The sequence below is a fragment of the Aedes albopictus genome, chromosome 2 (genome assembly GCF_035046485.1).
Source record: "Aedes albopictus strain Foshan chromosome 2, AalbF5, whole genome shotgun sequence".
NCBI classification, from domain to species: Eukaryota; Metazoa; Arthropoda; class Insecta; order Diptera; family Culicidae; genus Aedes; species Aedes albopictus.
The window spans coordinates 141123193-141144714 of record NC_085137.1 but is presented as its reverse complement, the minus strand read 5'-3'; the positions used below and the strand labels follow the sequence as shown (position 1 = coordinate 141144714).

Sequence of the window (21522 nt, the reverse complement as noted above, 5' to 3'; positions counted from 1 at the left end):
GAAACTTTTCTTCGAAGACCGCAAAACGATTGGATGCTTGTGGGAAAAGTTTTTGATTTATTACCGATTAGTGATCCAACGAACGGCCTTTTGTTTTATTATGGCGCCAGCACCAAACCGAATAGCGACGTTTTGACTACCGACACTTTTCGACTAGCGACACTTTTTTTCAGTACCGGGTGGGTTGCGCTGAGTGCGTTCATTATGTACTATGATATTTACTAGTTTTATTAACTCTATTGTTTTTTTTCGTGTGTGCATTTTTATCGGGTTTCGCGCGCGCTTCGACGTTCGGTTCGGAAAGTCTTCGTGTTTTGTGTTTGCTTTTCTCGCAAAGAACAGTGCCAAAACCTCGTGAATATGTCCCTCAACGCGGTTCCGGTGTGCACCAACTGTCGCAGCTTGTCCGAATTGTCCATTGCGTGTACCGAGTGTTTCCAAATTTGCTGTGTGTCCTGCTTCAAGAAGCGAAGCGGCGGGAACGACATATTCAACATTTCATCCAAGAACGTTGACGATTCGCAAGCTCGTCCCTGTCCAAAGTGCATTGATAGAGGAAACAGTAGTGATTTGCCAGCGATGGAACCAGATCAGAATACATCTTCGTCGGCGTGTATGGTCCCTGAATTCTGTAAGATTCACCTTGAGAAATGTAAGTTTTACTGCACCCAGTGCCACGTGGCCATCTGTGCCCTGTGCGTCGACGAGGGCCAACCGCACGAACAGCACCACATCGACAACTACTCCATCGTCTACCAAGACAAAGTATCGGAAATGAACCGCAAGTTGGACCAGGTCGATTCCTCGGCTAAATGCAGCACCGTTTACGAATGGAATCTGCAAATGCTGGAGAAAGAGGAGGCAGCGGTGCTGAAGGAGATCGAAGCCTTGTCGGAGTCGTCAAAATTGAAGGTAACGCGAATGACGAGCATCCGGAAGGAGCGGCTCCGCGCGAAGCTGCAATATCCGTTGCAAGATGGAAAGATTGTAACCGAAGCAAGGGACATGATTAGGACCTCAACCATGGATGAGTTTATGAAGAGTCTGTCGAAGTTGGATCAAATCTGCACAAATCTGGCCTCGTCCACATCGAAACCCGATTTTTGTTTGGAGACGGCGGATGACATTGAGTGGTAAGTTAGGTGCTTTAACCCTCTAATACCCAAATTTTTGATTTTGATCTAAATATCATTTTTCGTCATCTAAAATCGATTTAAACATGTTTTGGAAGATGATTCTTTTTAATTCTCGATTTCGTGAATTTCAGTTTTTGATTTTTCTAATTTTTATTCTTGAACATCCCCACACTTTTATATTTTTCCTGGAAGCCAATTTGGGGAACGGTTTTTTTGAGATTTAAACATTTTGAGATTTTATGATAATTGTTGAAATATTATTATTTTAATTTTTTTCACAGAAAATTTTATTTTCCGTGTAATTTTATGGAAAATAATTTTAGAGTGTATTCGATTCCCTTAAACTATTAAACAAGGATAGAATGATTTGGGAAAAATTTAAAATATGTTAATTGTAGCGATTCAATACAAAATAAACAATGACTTCTAAAAGGTGACTAAAACATCAATTATTCAATGATTTTTCAAAAATGTAAATACGCTTTAAAATACACCAAAAACCATTTTGAGATATACAGAACAGTCCTAAATATCAGCCAAAAATATAAAATAAATGATTTTCCACGCAACAAAAATTATAAAAATGCTCAAACTATACCCCGTCTAAAGGCGGGATTGGGTATTAGAGGGTTAAAGAGAATGCGCTAGAAACACATTAGAGTTTATCAGTGTGATAAGGGAACATACATCGTAGTTGAGAACTTGGTTCTGTTTCTCCAGACAGACGATGGCATTTGCAGCATCACTATGCTTGCCCAAGAACACTAAAAGCACAGAACAGATGTGTATCTACGAACAAAATGTGAAGTTTCGAGCTGGAAGCAGGTTTGGGATAAGGCAATCCATGAGACAGATGCGATCAGCTAATTTTTTTTGTTTACCATGTATTTTTGACAATCGATGATCGGGGTGACAGTTGAACACAAAGGAATTTGTTAAGCACCGACGACACTTGACGAAACTTTGTTAAGTTGTACTCACACTGTGTTTACAGTTTTGGCTGTCACCCCCATCGCGAAAAGTCGTCATGGATTGCCTTATTGATCACCGTTAGTGGTCATATTCGATTAACGAATGACACACACTAAGATTCAGATGTTCCAGCTCAGTAATTTTTTCACTGAGTTCAGTATTTTTTCCATCTTTTTACTGAGTTTTCAACAGCAGATTTATTTCGGTACACTCGGTAATCGTATTTACCGTTCACCAGCAACGATATTTACCGTGCTTCAGTAACTTTTGACAGTTTGTGAGCTGAGCTCGGTAACTCATTTACAGAATATCTGCAAAATAAATAACCGAGGGTACCGAGTTAAATCTGCTGTTGAGAACTCAGTAAAAAGATGGGGAAAATACCGAGCTGATCTTAGTGTGCAGATTTCCGTCTTCAATGAGCCATTTTACGAGACGTTTTGGATCAGCTGATCGCTCATTTCATGAATGAAAATTTGACAGGAGGTTGCGCCCGAGCCCGTGAGTGTTAATATCAATATCAACACTGTTGTCGTTTCGTAAAATAGCCTATATCGTGCAATCGCAATAGGACAGATTGGTGAAGTACTAGATTTGTAGTAATGAGCTGAATTTTAGTATGGTGAGAAGGTCAATTCTCAGTTTCTGCAATGAAATGGCGCAAAAAGTGTGGGTATTATGATTCCTTGCCTAATTTTATGCTGTTTGAGCAAAACTTTGGGTAACAGTGTTGTTGTTTTTTCTATTTCTGTTGAGAACCACTGAACAATCTCTCAACTCTCGCCGCTCTGCTTGCTCACCGATAGCATTTCAATATGCGATGCCAATTCAATATGCGTTACAATTTCTTGTAACATAAACAATATAGTTATCCAAAGTTTTGCTCAAACAGCATCAATTCAGGCAAGGAATCATAATACCCACGCTTTTTGCCCCATTTTATTGCAGAAACTGAGAATTGACCTTCTCACCATACAAAAATTCAGCTCATTACTACAAATCTAGTACTACACCGAACGTGCCCCATAGGCTCATGAAATCATCAAGTACGTTGCTCGAGAACTTGTTGTGTAGTGACCATGCATTCGAACGTTCTGTTGTCATAGAGAATACGATTGAAGTTTTCCGAAAAATGACCTTCACTAAACAGTGAATCGATGGTCGTGTCGTGAGGGTCGTCACAGCAGTATGCTTACAATCCAGAACAGATAAGGTTTGTTCGTTGGGTTAAGGGAAAATGGGCTACATTTTTATTAGGTTAGTGATAAGTGGTTTATAACCCGCCTAAGTCGAAGACACAGATCATTGTTTGACATGAAACACCTTCTGCATTGGCATTTTCTCCAAATTAGTATAGTCCCTAATAGTTAGACTTAAGCATCAGTTTTCGCCATGGCTGGTGTTTTTGTTTAATAGTCCCCCCGGAGTTATAAATTTATCTGAGCTTTTCGACCTCCAATATTGTAAAAAAAGATTACTGGCGCCCGACCGGCGCTCGGCCCAGAATAAGGGGAATAGCTTGGGCTTAACTCTTCATAGGAAAAGCAGGAGTTCGTTTGAAATTGAAAGAGTAGTGTTTGTTATCCTGAATTCAATTCATGTATTATTATTAGTAGAGACAATCACAAAAATTGACTTCTGAAAACGGGTCGATGAAACGTTTGTTTTATTGGTTCACATTTGAATTCGTTTAAAAAGTCAAGCGAAATTTATGAATTATTTGGAGAAACACAGATCCAAGTGATGAGTAAGCAAGGCAACTGAGTCATTATTGGAAATCCAGAGGGCGTACGGTATCGGAGGAATTCATCACAACCTATTCGGGGAAGTCATTCAGTCTAAATGATTTAGGACATCTACGCGGGGGAAGCCATTCAGGAGTCCTGAATCAGGACATCTGCGAGCGTCTGTTAAGATATCCTAAGCCGGCGGTACCGTCTGGGTCAGCGTACAAACAGGCTCTTTCTGTGCAGTATAACACGGGGGTGAATCTTCGTCACGAAAAGCACTGCCCGTTTGATAGCTCAACACTAGCGAACCTGGTGGTGGAAGTCAAGCTTTAGCCTGCAGCGAGCATAGGGAGGCGGCGCAGCACGCTTTGATGATTTTTTATTTTCCCATGGAAATTCATTCCAATCTAGTTTTCCAAGTGACAATTTTACGACTTCCACCTCGAAACTTCACATTTGTTCGAAGATACACATCTGTTCTGTGAGTATAATCTTCACAGTGAAACGCCTACCGCAAAAATGGAGCATCTTTTGCAACCGGGAGCGGACGAAAACCTTTCCAAAGCCGTCTTCCATCTGAGGAGCAAGGTAAATTGTGTTACTGGCACTGTGTTAGACTGGCAAGATGAAAAAATTGAATAACAAACCTTTAAAAAGTCCATTTTACATTAGGTAGTAACGTAGTAATTCGAAAAGGTGCTAGGTACTGCTCCTTCAGTCTTATTCAATGACGGTGGAATAGCCGATGGTCAGACTGATGGAAGGTCAAATAGCAAAACAGATCATGACGGTTGCCCATGGTTTCAAAATCGTGAAAATGTGCTTTGCCTATGTGACCTGCAGTTGCTTACTTCGCGCTCAATAGCGACGCTTGATTCGAGTAAAAGCGTAGCATGCTTGTGAACTTCATGACCAATGCCAAGCCTGGCTGGAAGTCGTGAAATTGTCACTTGGAAAACTAGATTGGAATGAATTTCCATGGGAAAATAAAAAAATCATCAAAGCGTGCTACGCCGCCTCCCTATGCTCGCTGCAGGCTAAAGCTTGACTTCCACCACCAGGTTCGCTAGTGTTGAGCTATCAAACGGGCAGTGCTTTTCGCGACGAAGACTCACTCCCGTGCTAAAAGTGTACCTAACTGATTGATGGTTACACCAGGTTAACGTTTTTATAATAAATCTAGACTAAAATTTGAAAGGTGCGTAACAACCATTGCGAGTTCCTGCTTCTCCATGCCCTGAGCGTATTTCCCATTATGCATGTAATCTCTAACCAGTAATAGGTAGAGCAGACTTTCCTCTATCTGATAACGGGAAAAGTTTGCATAAATAATTTGAGATACATTTTAGGAGAGACGGTAGAAGCTGAGGCGCGCAATGGTTGTTCCTACCTAATACAAGCTATCTTCGATATAACGTACCCTCGATATAGCGAATTCGATATAACGTACATTTTGCTTTTCTCCAACTTAAGTGTTCTTTGAACACTTCCACAGTTATTAATTGGAGGGCTTTCTTTGCCAGCCATTGCATGAATTCGTATATTGTGAGGCAAGCACAATGATCCACTATGCCCAGGGAGTCGAGAAAATTTTCTCGACCGGAACGGGAATCGAACTCGCCGTCTCCGGATTGGCGATCCATAGCCTTAACCACTAGACTAACTGGAGACTATCACGTAACATTGAAAATAACGTTAATAACCCCCCAGATAAACTACGAAATCATTCAAATCAATGCTTTGTTGTAGCATTAACGCCAAATTGGCTTCTTTAGAGGTGTTGAGATCAGTGCTGAAAAATTCATTTCGTCATATCTAAATTCAATCACCTACAGCTTATTTTAGAAGCTGAACCTGAGAATATGGTAGGTATATGAAAAACTTGTGAGTCACGGAAAAACCGCTATTTTTCGAATATTTAAGGTAAATGTCACGGACTACCTTCGAAAAATGCAAATGATATTCACCGTGAATATCATTTGGCATTTTTTAAAGGTAGTCGGTGACATTTACCTTAAATATTGGAAAAATAGCGGTTTTTCCGTGACTTTCTTGCAGAACTGTTCTAGCCGCACAAGTTTTTCATGTACCATATTCTCAGGTTCAGCTTCTAAAATGAGCTGTAGGTGGTTAAATTTAGATATAACGAAAAGAAATTTTCAGCACTGGTTGAGTTAATTCCATATTCTAAATCTTCATGCCAAACTGAGCCGAAATCCATTTTTTTATGAATTTTGGTGGCCGGGAACCTAGTCTAGTCTAGTCTACACATACACAGCCATTCATTGAAAGAATCCTGGAAAATGATAGAATCGACTAATTCTACCATTTTTCTTGTCATTATTAATGTTTGCAGTACATCGAAAATGCATTAAAGCATTAAAGCGGCCAGGCCTACTGTGCAGCGTTATTGGTTTTACAATTGGGTTTTTAAATTTTGAAAAATGTATTGATTTTTTGTTTTTATATGAAACTAGCTGTCCCGGCAAACTTCGTCTTGCCAAGCTGTGGTGGTTTGACAATTGTTGAGGTCATCGCAGCAACGCACTCTAGATTGATTTCATTTCGATCACGCTGAATTTCTTCCCGACTCATAAAAAGTCAGTATTTTCACAATTTTTATACTTTTTTAAATGATTTTCGTAACTTTTTGTACATATAAACACAGCCACCATGAATACGAATCGAACCATGCAAGAGTCATGCTGATAGGTTCAGCCGTTCTTGACTTTTGTTGCCTCATAGGAACTTAAAACTCATTTTTATATATATAGATAGATAGATAGATAGCACCTTTTTCTGAGCCACTGTGATTTTTTTTTTCAGATTTTTAGAACTTTATTTTGGTACCTAAAATCAATTACAAAGAGATTTTTTGAAATCACCTTCTGACAGCTGCGCCCAGTATGCAATGCGACGAGGGGTGATTTGACAAATCGTTCCCATACAAACTTCAAATTGATTTTTGAATAGGTTCCCGGGCACCAAAATCCATGAAAATTTCGGCTCAGTTTGGCATGCAGATTCAGAATATGGGACTATCTCAACACCGCTTAAGAAGCCAATTAAGCTTTTGAATGGGGACATCTCGTACCAACCACTCACCGTTTAAGAAAGCAAAATACGTAGAAAACGATGGGGGTGACGATGCTAAGAAGGTTAATGTCACCCCTTGGTCCTTCGCTTCCTGGGATGGAACACAGGTATTTGGTCCGTGTCCTGGCCCTTATGCCAAGGCTTAAGCGCCTTTACTCGCTCTCTGAAATGAAACAAAATGGATGCGAGGGATACGTTGCCGTAACCAAAAATTAGTTTTCGAAGTTTATAATTGCACCCTTAAGGGAAACGTAGTTTGAAACGGTCTCACCCATTTATCTGGAAACTGCTGTTCCAGTATTAACGGGAACATCATTACAGCTCAGTCAGGCTTGCTCCTCGTCACACTTTCGTCGCGCATGCAGTCAGTCAACATTTGAACATTATGAATTTTGGTGGCCGGGAAGCTAATCAATTTGAAGTTTGTATGGGAGCGATTTGTCGAATCACCCCTCGTCGCATTTTGTACTGGGCGGAGCTGTCATATAGTTGCCCAGCTGTCAGAAGATGAATTCTGTTGGAGACTGTCAAGAAGTCGAAGCAGTCATTGATTTTTGTTAATTGTTGATCTTAGTAACACACACCTTTGCTCACACCTACCTAGCAACACTACCATATAAAAGTAAGGTCCCGCGCTGGGTAGAGTCATTCTGTATCTTCAAGTTGAACAATAAACACCTTTAATTTGTAATCAATCTGAAGTACATCAGTTGGCGACGAGGATTAATCACGAATTCATCGCTTTGGAGGAAGAGCTGCAGTTCCAAGATCCAAGATGGAAGAACTTTATCAACAGATCCTGTGGCAGAACCAGCAGATGGCGGAGCAGAACGCTCGTTTGGTCCAGATGATGGAACGCTTCGGCTTTCAAGAAAGCGGTCCCATTCGGTCAGCGGGCAACCCGGAATTCATACTAGAATCTCTGGCATCCAACATCAAGGAATTCATCTACGATTCCGAAAACGGCCTGGTTTTCGAACGCTGGTACAGGAAATACGAAGACCTCTTCCTCAAGGACGGAGCAAACTTGGACGATGCGGCTAAAGTTCGGTTGCTGTTACGAAGCCTCAGCGTAACGGTCCATGACAAGTACGTCAACTTTGTCCTCCCGAAGCACCCTCGAGACTTTTCGTTCGGAGAAACAGTGAAGAAGTTGACAGAGCTGTTCAGTACCCGAATCTCTTTGTTCAGCAAGCGGTACAAGTGCTTCCAGATTACCAAGAACGAAGCGGACGACTTTTTGACGTATGCTGGAACGGTGAACCGGTGCTGCGAAGACTTCGAGCTCAACAACATAACGGCGGACCAATTCAAAAGCCTGATCTTCATATGTTGACTACGATCATCAAAGGACGCTGACATCCGGACGAGGCTCTTGTCTAAGCTAGAGGCCAACACAGAAGGTGAATGCACCCTGGAGTCACTCATTTCCGAGTGCCAACGCCTTCAGAACCTCAAGCACGATACGGCCATGGTGGAACAGAGGAAACCGGTAAGCTCAATCTGTGCAGTCAAGCAGACCAAGCCCCGACCGTTTCCAACCGGTTCTAAGGAGAAGATGAAAACGAAATCCGATAGTCCGAAAACTCCCTGTTGGCAATGTGGCGGAATGCATTACGTCCGGGACTGCACCTATACGAAGCATGTTTGCCGAGACTGCAAGCAAACCGGCCACAAGGAAGGTTACTGTGGTTGCTACACATCCAAGGCGACGACGTCCAAGAAGAAGAAAACCGTCAACGGCATTTTCTGCATCAACCAGGTGAGCTGCACATCAAGGCGGAAGTTCCTGACCGTGGACATCAACGGGTCACAAGCTACTCTACAGTTGGACACTGCGTCGGACATTACCATCATTTCGCAGAAGGTGTGGAGGAAGAACCTGGGATCGCCATCACTCAAAACCACAACACGGACTGCCAAAACAGCGTCGGGAAATCAACTCCATCTTCTCGGTGAACTCCAATGCTCAGTCACGGTCGGAGGAGTCACCAAAACCGCAACTTTCTATGTAACCAAAAACGGCATCAACCTGTTCGGATTGGATTGGATCGAGCTATTCGAACTGTGGGATTCACCGCTGTCTTCAATTTGCAATCAAGTCCAAGCCACTTCAGATCACATCAATCAAGTCGATCGGTACAAAGCTGCGTATCCAGAAGTCTTCAAGTCCGGCCTTGGACACTGCAAAAAGATGAAAGTACGACTGTATCTCAAGCCCCATGCTAGACCCGTTTTCAAGCCTAAACGACCAGTTCCTTTCACGTCCATGGAGAAGATCGACGCAGAGTTGGACCGTCTCCAATCATTGGGAATAATCGAACCAGTGGATTTTTCACAGTGGGCTGCTCCGATCGTTGTCGTGAAGAAACCTGGAGGAAAAGTTCGAATATGTGCTGACTACTCAACAGGATTGAACGCTGTCTTGGAGCCGAACCACTATCCACTACCAGTTCCTGATGACATCTTTACGAAGCTCAACGGTTGCCGGTATTTTAGCATCATCGACCTCAGCGACGCGTACCTTCAAGTGGAAGTGGACGATGATTCAAAGCAGCTGCTCACAATCAACACTCACCGAGGACTTTTCCGATTCAACCGGCTCGCACCTGGTGTCAAATCTGCTCCCGGGGCCTTCCAACACTTGATGAATACCATGATCGCCGGTCTCAAAGGAGTGGATTCGTTTTTGGACGACATTTTCATCTACAGCAAAACCGAAAAGGAACATCACCAGATTCTCAACGCACTATTCAAACGACTTCAAGAATATGGTTTCGTTTTGCGCGAAGAAAAGTGCAACATTCTTCAGAGTCAAGTGAAGTTTCTGGCACACATCGTAGATGAGAAAGGACTCCATCCTGACCCAGCCAAAGTGGATGCCATTGTGAAGATGCCGCCTCCCAAAGATGTCACAACCCTACGTTCATTCCTTGGTGCAGTAAACTTTTATGCGAAGTTCGTGCCCGAAATGCATCAACTGCGACGCCCGCTTGACGCAATGCTCAAGAAAGACGCAAAATTCGTTTGGACCAAAGAATGCCAGAGATCGTTCCAGCGTTTCAAAGAGGTACTCCAATCGGATTTGCTCCTGACCCATTATGACCCTTCATTGGATATCATTGTTGCTGCCGATGCATCGCAATCTGGAATCGGTGCCTGCCTTCTACACAAGCTTCCGGATGGTTCAATCAAAGCCGTGGCGCATGCATCTCGATCACTCACTCCGGCAGAGGCAAATTACGGACAGATAGAGAAGGAAGGACTCGCACTGGTGTTCGCTGTAACAAAATTCCATCGAATGCTGTTAGGTCGCAAATTCACTCTCCAGACGGATCACCAACCACTCCTGCGAATTTTTGGACAAAAGAAGGGAATTCCGGTTCATACGGCCAACCGCCTTCAACGTTGGGCTTTGACGCTTCTATGCTATGATTTTGAAATCGAGTACGTGTCCACAACTCAATTTGGATATGCCGACGTTCTCTCTCGCCTCATCGACAATTACGTCAAACCAGAGGAAGATTTCATCATCGCATCCATTCAATTAGAAGACGACATCGAAATTCCGCTTCAAGAAGCTATCAGCTCGCTACCCGTGACATTCAAGTCGGTTCGTGATGCTACTCTCAAATGTCCAGTCCTACAGCAAGTGACAAACTTCATCAAGAATGGGTGGCCTTCCAAACTCGACAACATCACCAGCACGGCAGTACAACCCTTTTTCGCTCATCGAGACGCACTATCAGTAGTAAAGGACTGCATCATGATGTCTAACCGTTTGGTCATTCCGGAAAACTATCGTCAGCGTATCCTCAAGCAACTCCATAGAGGACATCCAGGAATGGAGAGGATGAAAGCTGTTGCACGCAGCTACGTGTATTGGCCAAGGATCGATGACAACATTTCCGATTTTGTTAGAAGATGTGAAAGCTGCGCTATCCATTCGAAAACACCGACGAAAGTTCCTCTGCAATCCTGGCCACTAACCAAATCTCCCTGGGAACGTCTTCACATCGATTTCGCTGGCCCGCTCAACGGTTTGTACTTTCTGGTAGTTGTTGACGCTTTTTCCAAGTGGCCAGAAATTCGCATCGTACGATCCCCGACAACAGCAGCAGTAACCGAGTTCCTGAACGAGCTGTTTTCACGTTTTGGAATTCCCAACGTAATAGTTTCCGATAATGGCACCCAATTCACATCGGAACAGTTCGCAGTTCTGTGCAGAAGAAACGGCATTCAACACTTCCGGATTTCACCGTATCACCCTCAGTCCAATGGTCAGGCGGAACGATTTGTCGATACTCTGAAAAGATCTTTGCACAAAATCAACGAGGGGGAAAACATGTCAGAAACGCTCCAGACTTTCCTTCAAGTATACCGGACCACTCCAAGTCGTGTGCTGAACGGCAAGACTCCATCGCAGCTGATGCTTGGTCGGAACATGAGGACAACTCTGGATCTGCTCCATCATGAACAACCACCACCGGCAATTCGCAATCACCACCAAGAAGAACAGTTCAACCGAAAGCATGGAGTAACTACACGAGACTTCCATCGAGGTGACATGGTCTACGCCAAGGTCTACAGCAGCAATACCAAGTGGCAGTGGGTTCCCGGCGTTATCATTGAAGCTATTGGTCGAGTCAACCATAACGTGCTACTGGACGACTGGCATGGACGAAAGAAGCTGATAAGGTCGCATTCAAACCAACTCAAGCTCCGTTTCAATGAAGCATCGGTCGCAACGGATTCAACCGCCTTGGACATCCTGGTAGACATGTTCGGCCTTCAAACCAGATCACCGGCATCGCAAGTCCAAAGGATTCAACCCGAGCAACAGATGATTCCAATTCCTTCAACCTCCAGTTTTGAACCACACTCTGAAATGGACGATCAATTACCAGCAGTTTCAAATCAACCAGGACGCACTGAGGACGGTTCCGAGTCAATGATAGAGCATGGTCGAGCCGAACAGCCAGAACTAATCGATGACATCAATGATCCACCGGTCGAGGTCAATTTCGCACCAGCACGATCAAGCCGCCCTCAAAGAACAATTCGGATGCCTTCCAGATTTGAACCATACCTACTTTTGAGATAAGAAGGGAGGAATGTTGGAGACTGTCAAGAAGTCGAAGCAGTCATTGATTTTTGTTAATTGTTGATCTTAGTAACACACACCTTTGCTCACACCTACCTAGCAACACTACCATATAAAAGTAAGGTCCCGCGCTGGGTAGAGTCATTCTGTATCTTCAAGTTGAACAATAAACACCTTTAATTTGTAATCAATCTGAAGTACATCAAATTCAAAAAAACCTTTTGAAATTGATTTTAGACACCAAAACAAAAATTATAAAAATCTAAAAAAATCAGAGTGGCTCAGAAAAATGTGCTCTTTCGTATAAAATAAAATCAGTACATTTTTTAAAATTTAAAAATTCAATTGACTAACTGGGACTTTTTCCCACTTTAATTCAACTTTATTGGTACATATATACAAATATTACCAAAATACCTATTTATTTTTTTTTATTCTATTTCAGCGATCTGGTGCCGGCGTACACTTTCGGACTGTTCACATCAGAGGGCCTGTTTCGAACGGGCAATTCCGAGTGCAAATTCACCCTGTACGCGTCTTATGACATCGTTTGGAACGTAACTCTTCTGAAGTCGGATCAACTTCAAATCAAGGTCAGACCCAATGATCCCGCAATGCTGAAATTTCCCCACAAGCTGGTGGTGATAATACCACATCCCAATTCGGAAGAAGAAATCCGTCAAACGTTCGAAGTAAAGGACAACGTTTCAACTTTCGACGTTATACAAGTGTCCCGACTGGTCCTACAGGGGTTCCAAAAGGACAACAACGAAGATCTGGAGGTGAAAGTTGGAATTCGTCCTGTGAACGCTGTGGTTGAGAAGCAGATGTTGACCTATCGATACGAAGAAGAGAAAGACATTTGTACCGAATTGACCGAAAAAGTGGACTTGTGAGTATTATGAATTAAGTGTTGTTGCGAGCGACGTCACGTTTAAAATTTGTAAACATGTCGTCACTCCCATAGGAATAGGAATGGAATGGAAGAGCCGACTAGTTTTCTATCGCCGCACCTATGGGTAATAGCTTGGTACACGGTTTATATTAGCATTAGCATTAAGCGAGTCGCACAAATTCGTAGGTGGTACAGTCCTAGACCGCTGTCATGAGGGTTGCCTCCTTCCCGTCCGAACCAAAGCACAAAGATTTGGAACTAATCTTGGGACTCTTAGACAAGACTGACGCAATCATCCAATGGATTACTGCACGAATTTATTCTGGTCTGCTTACTCTCACACGAAATTTGGCGTTTGAGCGGTGTCGGCACCTCTCAAACGTCAAATTTCCTGTGAGAGTAAGCAGGCTAGCATAAATTCGTGCAGTGGACCATGGTCGAGCACTGTCCTGGCCACGTCCTTGCGACTGCTGAGGAATGGGAAAGGATGGTTAGTTTTGGACACCTATGAAAAATGTAGACAACTCTACGATCTCTCAGGCCTAGGTGTCACGGGAATTTGGGTGTTGTTAGTGGATGGGTAAACTCTAAAGGATACGCTTGGTTAACGTTCAGGCACACCATTGTTAGACTGCTTCGAATCAGTTGTCTGCCCAATTCATCCTGGTTTCCTCGTCATCTTGTTGGCATTTGGTTGAATTACTAGATTCTTCGGTCGATAATCTGAAATATAAAATAATAAGGGTAATCCACATCGCTCCACGTGATCCATCGATCGCTGGCATATGATGGTCAAGATCGGAGTTACTCACCGGCCGAAAACAAGGTCGATGTGAAAAAAAGGTGCGCTGCATCCCGTAGGGTTGCTACAAGGTCGCTCCTTCTAGTATCATTGCCGAATTGTTTTAAGCGCCAAAACTGCGAATATCATCTACCCCCGTTGATTTGATCGCTTCTAATCTGAATACTTTTTAATTTGACCCCCACCGATCTTCATATTGTTTAAATTGAAAATGGTTTAAAGAGTTTAAACATCACTCTAGTCATGGAACGGGGTGAAATGAAACGCAGAATCAAAACAAAATTCTGTAAATGACAGTTGAAAGCTAATAGAAAATGGGATCACAAACATAGCAGGTTCGGTTATAAAGCCGGATCAAATTTAATTGAAAGCTATAGAAACCCAAAGAAAACTAACTGGGACCTCTACAGCTTTTATTTAATGAATGGAAATTCATATAAGGGTGAGCAGATCTTGTCTGTTTCACAGTTGGAAAATGCCTCTGATGAGATTATTGATAAAATGATTTCATCTTATCATGCTAGCTGCCCAATCCGACAGAGGTCATCCAACAGCGATGTCCCTTGGTGGAATGATAAGCTGGCAGATCTGAGGAAGAAATCAAGATGGTTGTTCAATAGAGCAAAAGTTACATCTGATTGGGTTCAGTATAAACAAGCCCTTACAGAATACATCAGAGAATTGAGACTAGCCAAACGGAAGGACTGGAGACGGGTATGTGAAGAACGCTGATCAATAACGCTCCTACGGCTGCAAGGCTTCATAAAGTCCTTTCGAAAGACAATTCAAATGGTCTTGGAAGTCTTAAAAAGGAAGATGGCAGTTTTACTGTTGATTCTTCTGAAACATTGGAAGTAATGATGAGAACTCACTTCCCAGGATCGATTCCTTATTCGGATGAAGAACAGGACTCGGATAAGGCAGGTGGGGCTGGCTCACCGACACTTCCGGTCCGCTTTAGTGCTTTATGCATCATTGTGGCCAAGTGTTGCTCTAGTTTTTCCAACTGTATTGTAAAGCATGAGCGGTGATCCTTGACATTCTTGTGTAAATTGGGGTAGGTACTCGAAATGTTGATCGATCACCGATTATTGCTGGCAGATGCAGTGGAAAGTTTGTCTTAATACGTATCAATCGTCTCTGACAAACGAGAAAAACTGACTTCACTGATTACCTGTCTCTGAGCCAAATTTGGTATAGAGTCTTCAGTCTCCGATTAATCGCTTCATGTTTGATGGAGGTTTTTAATCCAATGGGTTACATAGCCGCTATCCGAATGAAGAGAGTAATGTTCCGCGTAATATATTCTCAATTTAGTTGAAAATCGGAGTTTTACACTAGCGAAGTTGGATTTTCCTCCAAATCCATGCGTCGGACCTAACTTCGGAAGTGGTGCGCTGTATAGTAAACCTGGTCCGCTATACAGCGCACCACTTCCGAAGTTAGGTTCGACGCACGGATTTCGAGAAAAATCCAACTTCGCTAGTCGAAAATTCCGGGTTCCAACTACACGGACAATATCACAAATCGAAAGAGGCACGGTACATTACGTGGAGCGGATATACTGAATTGGGTACCAGACCAAGTCCCTGCTGGGTGGCGCTAAATAGGTGAGCCATAGACAATAGAATCGTCAATGTCGTAGGGCATAGTATGTGACTATTGTCGAAACAACACTATATTTGGTCATTGTCCAACTAAGCGCATAACTATGTTAGGGTTAAGATTAGGATGAAATCATTTTTAAAATATAATAACACTTTTTAGCTTGTGTAGTTAGATATTCGCATGGTTAATTATGTTATGAACAATAATTTTATTGACGAATCCGATTTAAAATAATTGAATAGTTATTTTGTTAAGCCATATTATATTAAAATAATCACTATCATTATCAATGAATGCTATCCGCTCAAGATCTTCGCTACATTGAATTTTGAATTATTGGAGGCTTCACTTATCAACAAATTTACAACAAACACGCTATAACAGTATCTAGAGAATCGTGGAGGGTGAGAAATCTGAACTAGTAGCAGTGTTCATATAGATTAACAATTATACTCTACTATTTTCAATCATTGCAACATTATACTAATATGTGCGGGCCGCCCATTTGCGGAGTTGTGCGGCCAATTATTCTCTTTCCATTCCAGAAACGACCGTTTTGAAGCAAGAAGTGTCCCAATGGCCAACACAAACGGGACTTGTCAGAAACACACAAGATAAGTACAACAATTTTATAATCAGGCACCCAACTCTTTCTACTACTTTGCTAATAGATAATGCAATATGCATACTTCAATATCAATTATTTGTTTGTTTGCGCGTTTATTTATGACACTATTGAAGCATTCGTGTCGCCGCGGAATAGGCCACTGCACTGTTTTGATTTTGTATGGGATTTTGACATTTCTTGGCCTTGTTGTTTACAAAACTTCTGTAAGAGTAAAAGAGAAGGAGAGAATTTCGTGCAGTGCCCTATAGTTTACAATTTATCTTTTTTTTTTTTTTTTTTTTTTTTTTTTTTTTTTTTTTTTCAATATTTCAATTCACTTTAAAGTTATCTAACATTGCTTTTACAATTGTGTATGCAAACTTGTATCTTAAATATGGTCATTATTAATAGTAGTCTGATAATTCAAGTCTAGTGATTTTTTTCCCAAGGAATAGAAAGAGTTGGTGCCATAATCAATACAATACTTGAAACTGGAAACTCCTTATTTCCCCCTATGGGTTATAGGGAGGAGCGGGACATTAGAGCCTACTCATCAGTGGAAAGGACTTGATATGCTAATCGGTTTAGCATAGGGCAGATACAAGTCTACTGGTAGACGTATCGCCCAGCGAAACAACGCAGATTGGCCACGGCCCGGGGGTGCGTTGATTATAACAGAATAACAGAATAACAGAAGAACAGGACTCGGATAAGGCAAGACATGCGTGGTCGACCAATGCCTATCAAAAAGCTTGTGAAATCTTCACACCGTCGAGGGTCGAATGGGCATTGATTTCTTTTCAACCTTTCAAATCTGCCGGGAAAGATGGAATTTTCCCAGCTTTACTTCAACATGGAAAAGAGGCGATTTGTCCGCTCTTAACCGAAATATTCAGAGCCAGTATTACTTTAGCTTACATACCTAAGGCATGGCGGAAGGTTCGTGTTGTTTTTATCCCAAAAGCTGGCAAATGGGACAAAACAACTCCAAAAGCCTTCAGACCCATAAGCCTTTCTTGTGTTCTGTATAGACCATGGAGAAAATAGTGGATGACTTTGTCAAGTCTACCAGCTTAGTAGAAATGCCTCTAAGCAAATTTCAATTTGCTTATCAAACAGGCAAATCTACTATAACAGCGCTACAGTCGCTAGTCGGCAAAATTGAGAAATCGTTTCAAGCCAAGGAAATAGCCGTGGTTGCTTTTCTCGACATTGAAGGAGCATTCGATAACGCATCCTACAGCTCAATGCGTTCTGCAATGGAAGCAAGGGGCTTGGATAAATGCATTATTGAATGGATAATATCGATGCTTAGAGATCGAGAGATCTCTTCCGTTCTTGGAGGTGCGCAACTATCAGTAAGATCTGTGAAGGGCTGTCCTCAAGGAGGATTACTATCGCCCTTACTGTGGTCTTTGGTAGTGGACGAACTCCTTAAAAAACTCATCAATCAAGGCTTTGAGGTTATTGGATACGCAGATGATGTAGCTATTCTGATACGTGGAAAATATGACGACACGATATCTAGCCGGCTACAATCTGCGATGAATGTTACCATCAAATGGTGCCGAGAGGAGGGATTAAACGTAAACCCTTCAAAAACTGTAATTGTACCTTTTACTAGAAGGTTAAAAATGAATCTTACTGAACCTTCTTTAGATGGAGTTCAAATTCAGTTCTCAGAAGAAGTTAAACATCTTGGGGTAACTTTGGACAAAAGACTGAATTGGAATTCTCATTTAAACAATGTTTTAACCAAGGGTACCACCAATGCCCTTTGGGTCTGCAGCAAAGCCTTAGGAAAAACCTGGGGTCTTAGACCTAACATGATTCATTGGATCTATGCTGCAATAGTCCGGCCTAAGATTACTTATGCTTCACTTCTTTGGTGGCCCAAAACAAATGAGGTAACCTGTCAAAAGAAGCTAAGTAAGTTACAAAGACTTGCATGTATATCTATGACAGGAGCAATGAAAAGCACTCCATCAGTTGCTTTGGATGCCCTTCTTAATTTACTGCCATTGCATCAATTTGTTAAACTACAAGCGGCAAAAAGTGCCCTGCAGTTTATAGGTTCCAATAAAGTCCTAGACGGGGATCTTGTTGGACATTTGAGGATCATCAAAGACTTCAAATTAAACATGGACATAAAAACAGTAGAAGATTGGATGATAACGAAGACCAACTATGATGTTCCATTCAAAGTGGTGAAACTAGTAATCCTACATTATAGAGATCTGCGGAGGCGGCCATTGTAAGCCAATCGTGCAGAAAGAACTGTCAAAGTGTGAGCCAAATGAACAGGCTGATCGTTCGTAAGAAGGCGTCGATTGAACAGTATTGCAATCCGAACTAAATAAATTAAAATTATTTATTTTTAATATCGAGAAATTGACGGTATATGTAAGTTTAGTAAAAAGATAGAATTTAATTAATTCTGCTTTCAAAAGCTCAAGCTTATGACGAAACTTTTGTTGCTGCACTTCTCGAAAAAACTTTCATTGCTGCTTCTTGCTTCATTTCTGCCGATATGTTTAGCTTAACACTTTGCAATAAATTTCAGATTTCATCGATTGCTCCGCTATTTTTTTTTTCAAAATTTTGAAAAAAAAATCTACCATAATTAGAAAATGTAAACAAAACAACTTGAACCACTACGAAGTCACGCACAAAGTTTGAACATCTAGCTTTGCAGTAAGTGTTGGCAGCTGATGTAAACAAAATGAACAGCGTTGCCGAATCGACATATGTAACTTCCGCTTATCTCTATGTAGAGGATTTCTAGGTGAAACCATGTCGCTATGTTTGGGATGCTGGTGGGCCAAGTTTACGTCCAGGTTCTATTGCATTTTATACTGATGGGTCCAAGATGGGAGAAAATACTGGAGCTGGTGTTTTTGGCCCCGGTATCAGTAAGGCTATACCAATGGGATGTAGTCCCACTGTATTTCAAGCGGAAGTTCAAGCCATTCTAGAGTGTGCCAACATTTGTCTGAAAAGAAATTATAGGTTTGCCAAGATCTGTATTTTTTCGGACAGTCAGGCGGCTCTAAATGCGCTAAAAACTTTCACGTGCCAATCAAAGCTAGTGTGGGAATGCATTATTTCTCTGAAGCAATTGGCCAGTAGGAACGAGGTAACTTTATACTGGGTGCCCGGTCATTGTGGAATTCTGGGAAATGAAAACGCCGACAATTTAGCTAGACAGGGTGCGGCATCAAGCTTTGTAGGCCCTGAACCTTTCTGTGGAGTTCCTGAGTGTGCTCTTCGGATGAAACTAAAAACTTGGGAAATGTCCTCGGTAGAATCTAATTGGAATGCCACGGATACTTCCAAGCAAGCAAAAAGGTTCATAAAACCCAGTGCAGAAAAAGCCAGGTCCATACTGAATCTAAACAAAAGAGATCTCAGGGTAATTACTGGTCTGATGACTGGCCACTGCCCGAGTAAATATCATCTAAGAAAGATTGGAAAAATCCAATCCTCAAGGTGTCGTTTCTGTCAAACGGAAAACGAAACTGCCGAGCATTTACTCTGCAACTGCGGAGTGCTGTACCATCACAGGTTGGCGATATTTGGTAAAGGGTTTCTAGAGCCCTTGGAAATTTGGAGAAGTAATCCCAACAGGGTAATAAACTTTATAAAACGAGTTATGCCTAGTTGGGATCAGGTGTTACATAAACCATTGTCCATCACAGCTCTATTGTGACAGGATACTTGACTAGCACCAAATTAAATATGGGACCACAATATTCCTAAATAATGGACGCAGTGGTTAAAAGGCTCTACAGATGAGGGAAAAAAATAGAAAATGGGTCATATTACCGCTCTCATCTTAAAATTTGGTCGACCCAATTTCCAGCGACACTGCCGTGAATTTATATTCATTTTTTAGATAATTTGGCAACTTTAAATTAAGTTTACATACAATTTTTTTTGGAGAAGTTTCTTTTAAATTATGTTCAACGTTTCTTTGACTTATTATCTTTTGAATGAAGCCTAGGGTTTTGAAAACGGACGCAAATTGGCGGAGATATGGGCCTAAAAAATGGCATGTTTTTGAGGGGGTGACCCCAAACTTTTGATCGGGAGTGTAAATATTTCTGTTATAAATGTGTACGCAGAGCGAAAGCGGTTTATTTATTGTTTGAAACTGTTTGCCTATCGATTTGAATTACCTTATGACAACTATGTTGTCGGGTCATTAATTGGCTCGGTAGCTTAGTTGGTAAAGCACTTGTCTAGCGAATAAGGGTCGTGAGTTCAAATCTCAGCTGAGCTGTGGATTTTTTCCCCAATTTAACCAATAATTTACCCATCTACATATGTACGTTGAGTTGTTTGAAATTCATAATTGACCGCACGGATTGGTATTGCCGAAAATTTGCACTTTGAGTGAGACAACAATAATTTTAATAAATAAATGTAAGAAGAATGTTCACTATAGGTGGATTAAATCGTTCTTTTTTTATCTTTACAGCAACCACCAATGTATGCATTACGTGATGAAAATGGACAAAACCACGAAGTATCCTACCCGGTCATCGTGCACAACGGACGAATCGGACAGAGAATGGCGTTTGAAAGTCTACCTCAACGACGATCTTGGAGCCTATATCGAGCTGTGCAAAGGTTCACCCGCCGAGATAAGCTGCTTTGTCGAGCTGAGACATGAGGATCCCATGAAGACGGTTGTTAAAACTCGCGAGTCATTGCACTTTGATAAGTTGGGCAGGGAACGGGGATGGAAATTAATGAAAAAGAATGAGCTGATGGAGGATGAAGGCTTCTATCGGGATGGATTTTTGCGCTTTCGGTTCGGCGTACAATTGCTACCTGATTGAATGCAAAGCATTTGGTGTCGGTTGATTATTGAGCTGGTTGTCATTTTATTTTCAAAATGAATTCGATACAGCAACTAATGTTATAATTTCGAAAATGTTCTTACCGTTATGTTTTTTTTACACTCCCTGAAATAATTTGTGACTAATGAACGTTCCTTATTTCAATAAAATTCTTCTATTCGATTTAGTCAAGCAAATGATTCAGAAGTTGTTATTAAGCACTATTTTTTGATTAGTTTTTTTTGTGGTCCAATAGGACGCAATCAGTGAAGTGTTAGATTAAAAGTAATGAGCTGGATTTTTGTTTGGTGAGATCATCCATTCTTCATTTCTGCAATGGACACGGAGCAAAAAATAAAGTCAAGTCAATCATATTGCGGTCCCAAACAAGCATATTTGTTCACTGACTTTTATATAATCCTATTTCGAGATTGTAATGCGCATAATATAATAGGTCGAAGAATAATGGAAGCTTGAATTAAGCAGAATTGATGATCTCTTTAGAACAAGAAGTATGGTTGATTCAATCATAATATGCTTACATCAACAATATTTATGGTTGATGATTTGACAGTTCACTTATTGTCATGGTAGATTCAAGCATGTTTGTGTTTAACTTGACCCTTAACTTGAGGCTTGCACTAACTATACCGGATGATTGATTTAAGGTGCTTCAAGCATACATAGAAAATCGCTGTTATTTCATTCAAAAAATAATGAAAAACTTC

At 41.5% G+C, this 21522-nt stretch overlaps 2 protein-coding genes across 2 annotated transcripts; both read left to right on the top strand.

Annotated features, from left to right (window-relative positions):
- The first annotated feature begins 249 nt into the window (after nt 1-249).
- Nucleotides 250-20872, top strand: LOC109405694 (uncharacterized). The gene is made up of 3 exons (XM_062850538.1): nt 250-1133; nt 12484-12930; nt 20431-20872. Exons 1-3 carry the CDS (start codon nt 361-363, stop codon nt 20792-20794), a joined length of 1584 nt encoding a protein of 527 aa, XP_062706522.1. The 5' UTR covers nt 250-360; the 3' UTR covers nt 20795-20872.
- LOC134287742 (uncharacterized) lies at nt 16650-20422 on the top strand. Its single transcript, XM_062850536.1, has 2 exons — nt 16650-18157; nt 18736-20422. The coding sequence occupies exons 1-2, from the start codon at nt 16985-16987 to the stop codon at nt 19657-19659; spliced, it is 2097 nt and encodes a 698-aa protein (XP_062706520.1). The 5' UTR covers nt 16650-16984; the 3' UTR covers nt 19660-20422.
- Nucleotides 20873-21522: the final 650 nt, after the last annotated feature.

What these genes read in the sequence shown, in the direction of transcription:
- LOC134287742 (XM_062850536.1), top strand. Translation starts at nt 16,985, where the DNA reads ATGGAGAAAATAGTGGATGACTTTGTCAAGTCTACCAGCTTAGTAGAA. An exon ending in ATGATGTTCCATTCAAAGTG is followed by an intron (nt 18,158 to 18,735) that starts GTGAAACTAGTA and finishes GAGGATTTCTAG; the next exon opens with GTGAAACCATGTCGCTATGT.
- LOC109405694 (XM_062850538.1), top strand. Translation starts at nt 361, where the DNA reads ATGTCCCTCAACGCGGTTCCGGTGTGCACCAACTGTCGCAGCTTGTCC. An exon ending in ACGGCGGATGACATTGAGTG is followed by an intron (nt 1,134 to 12,483) that starts GTAAGTTAGGTG and finishes ATTCTATTTCAG; the next exon opens with CGATCTGGTGCCGGCGTACA. An exon ending in TTGACCGAAAAAGTGGACTT is followed by an intron (nt 12,931 to 20,430) that starts GTGAGTATTATG and finishes TTATCTTTACAG; the next exon opens with CAACCACCAATGTATGCATT.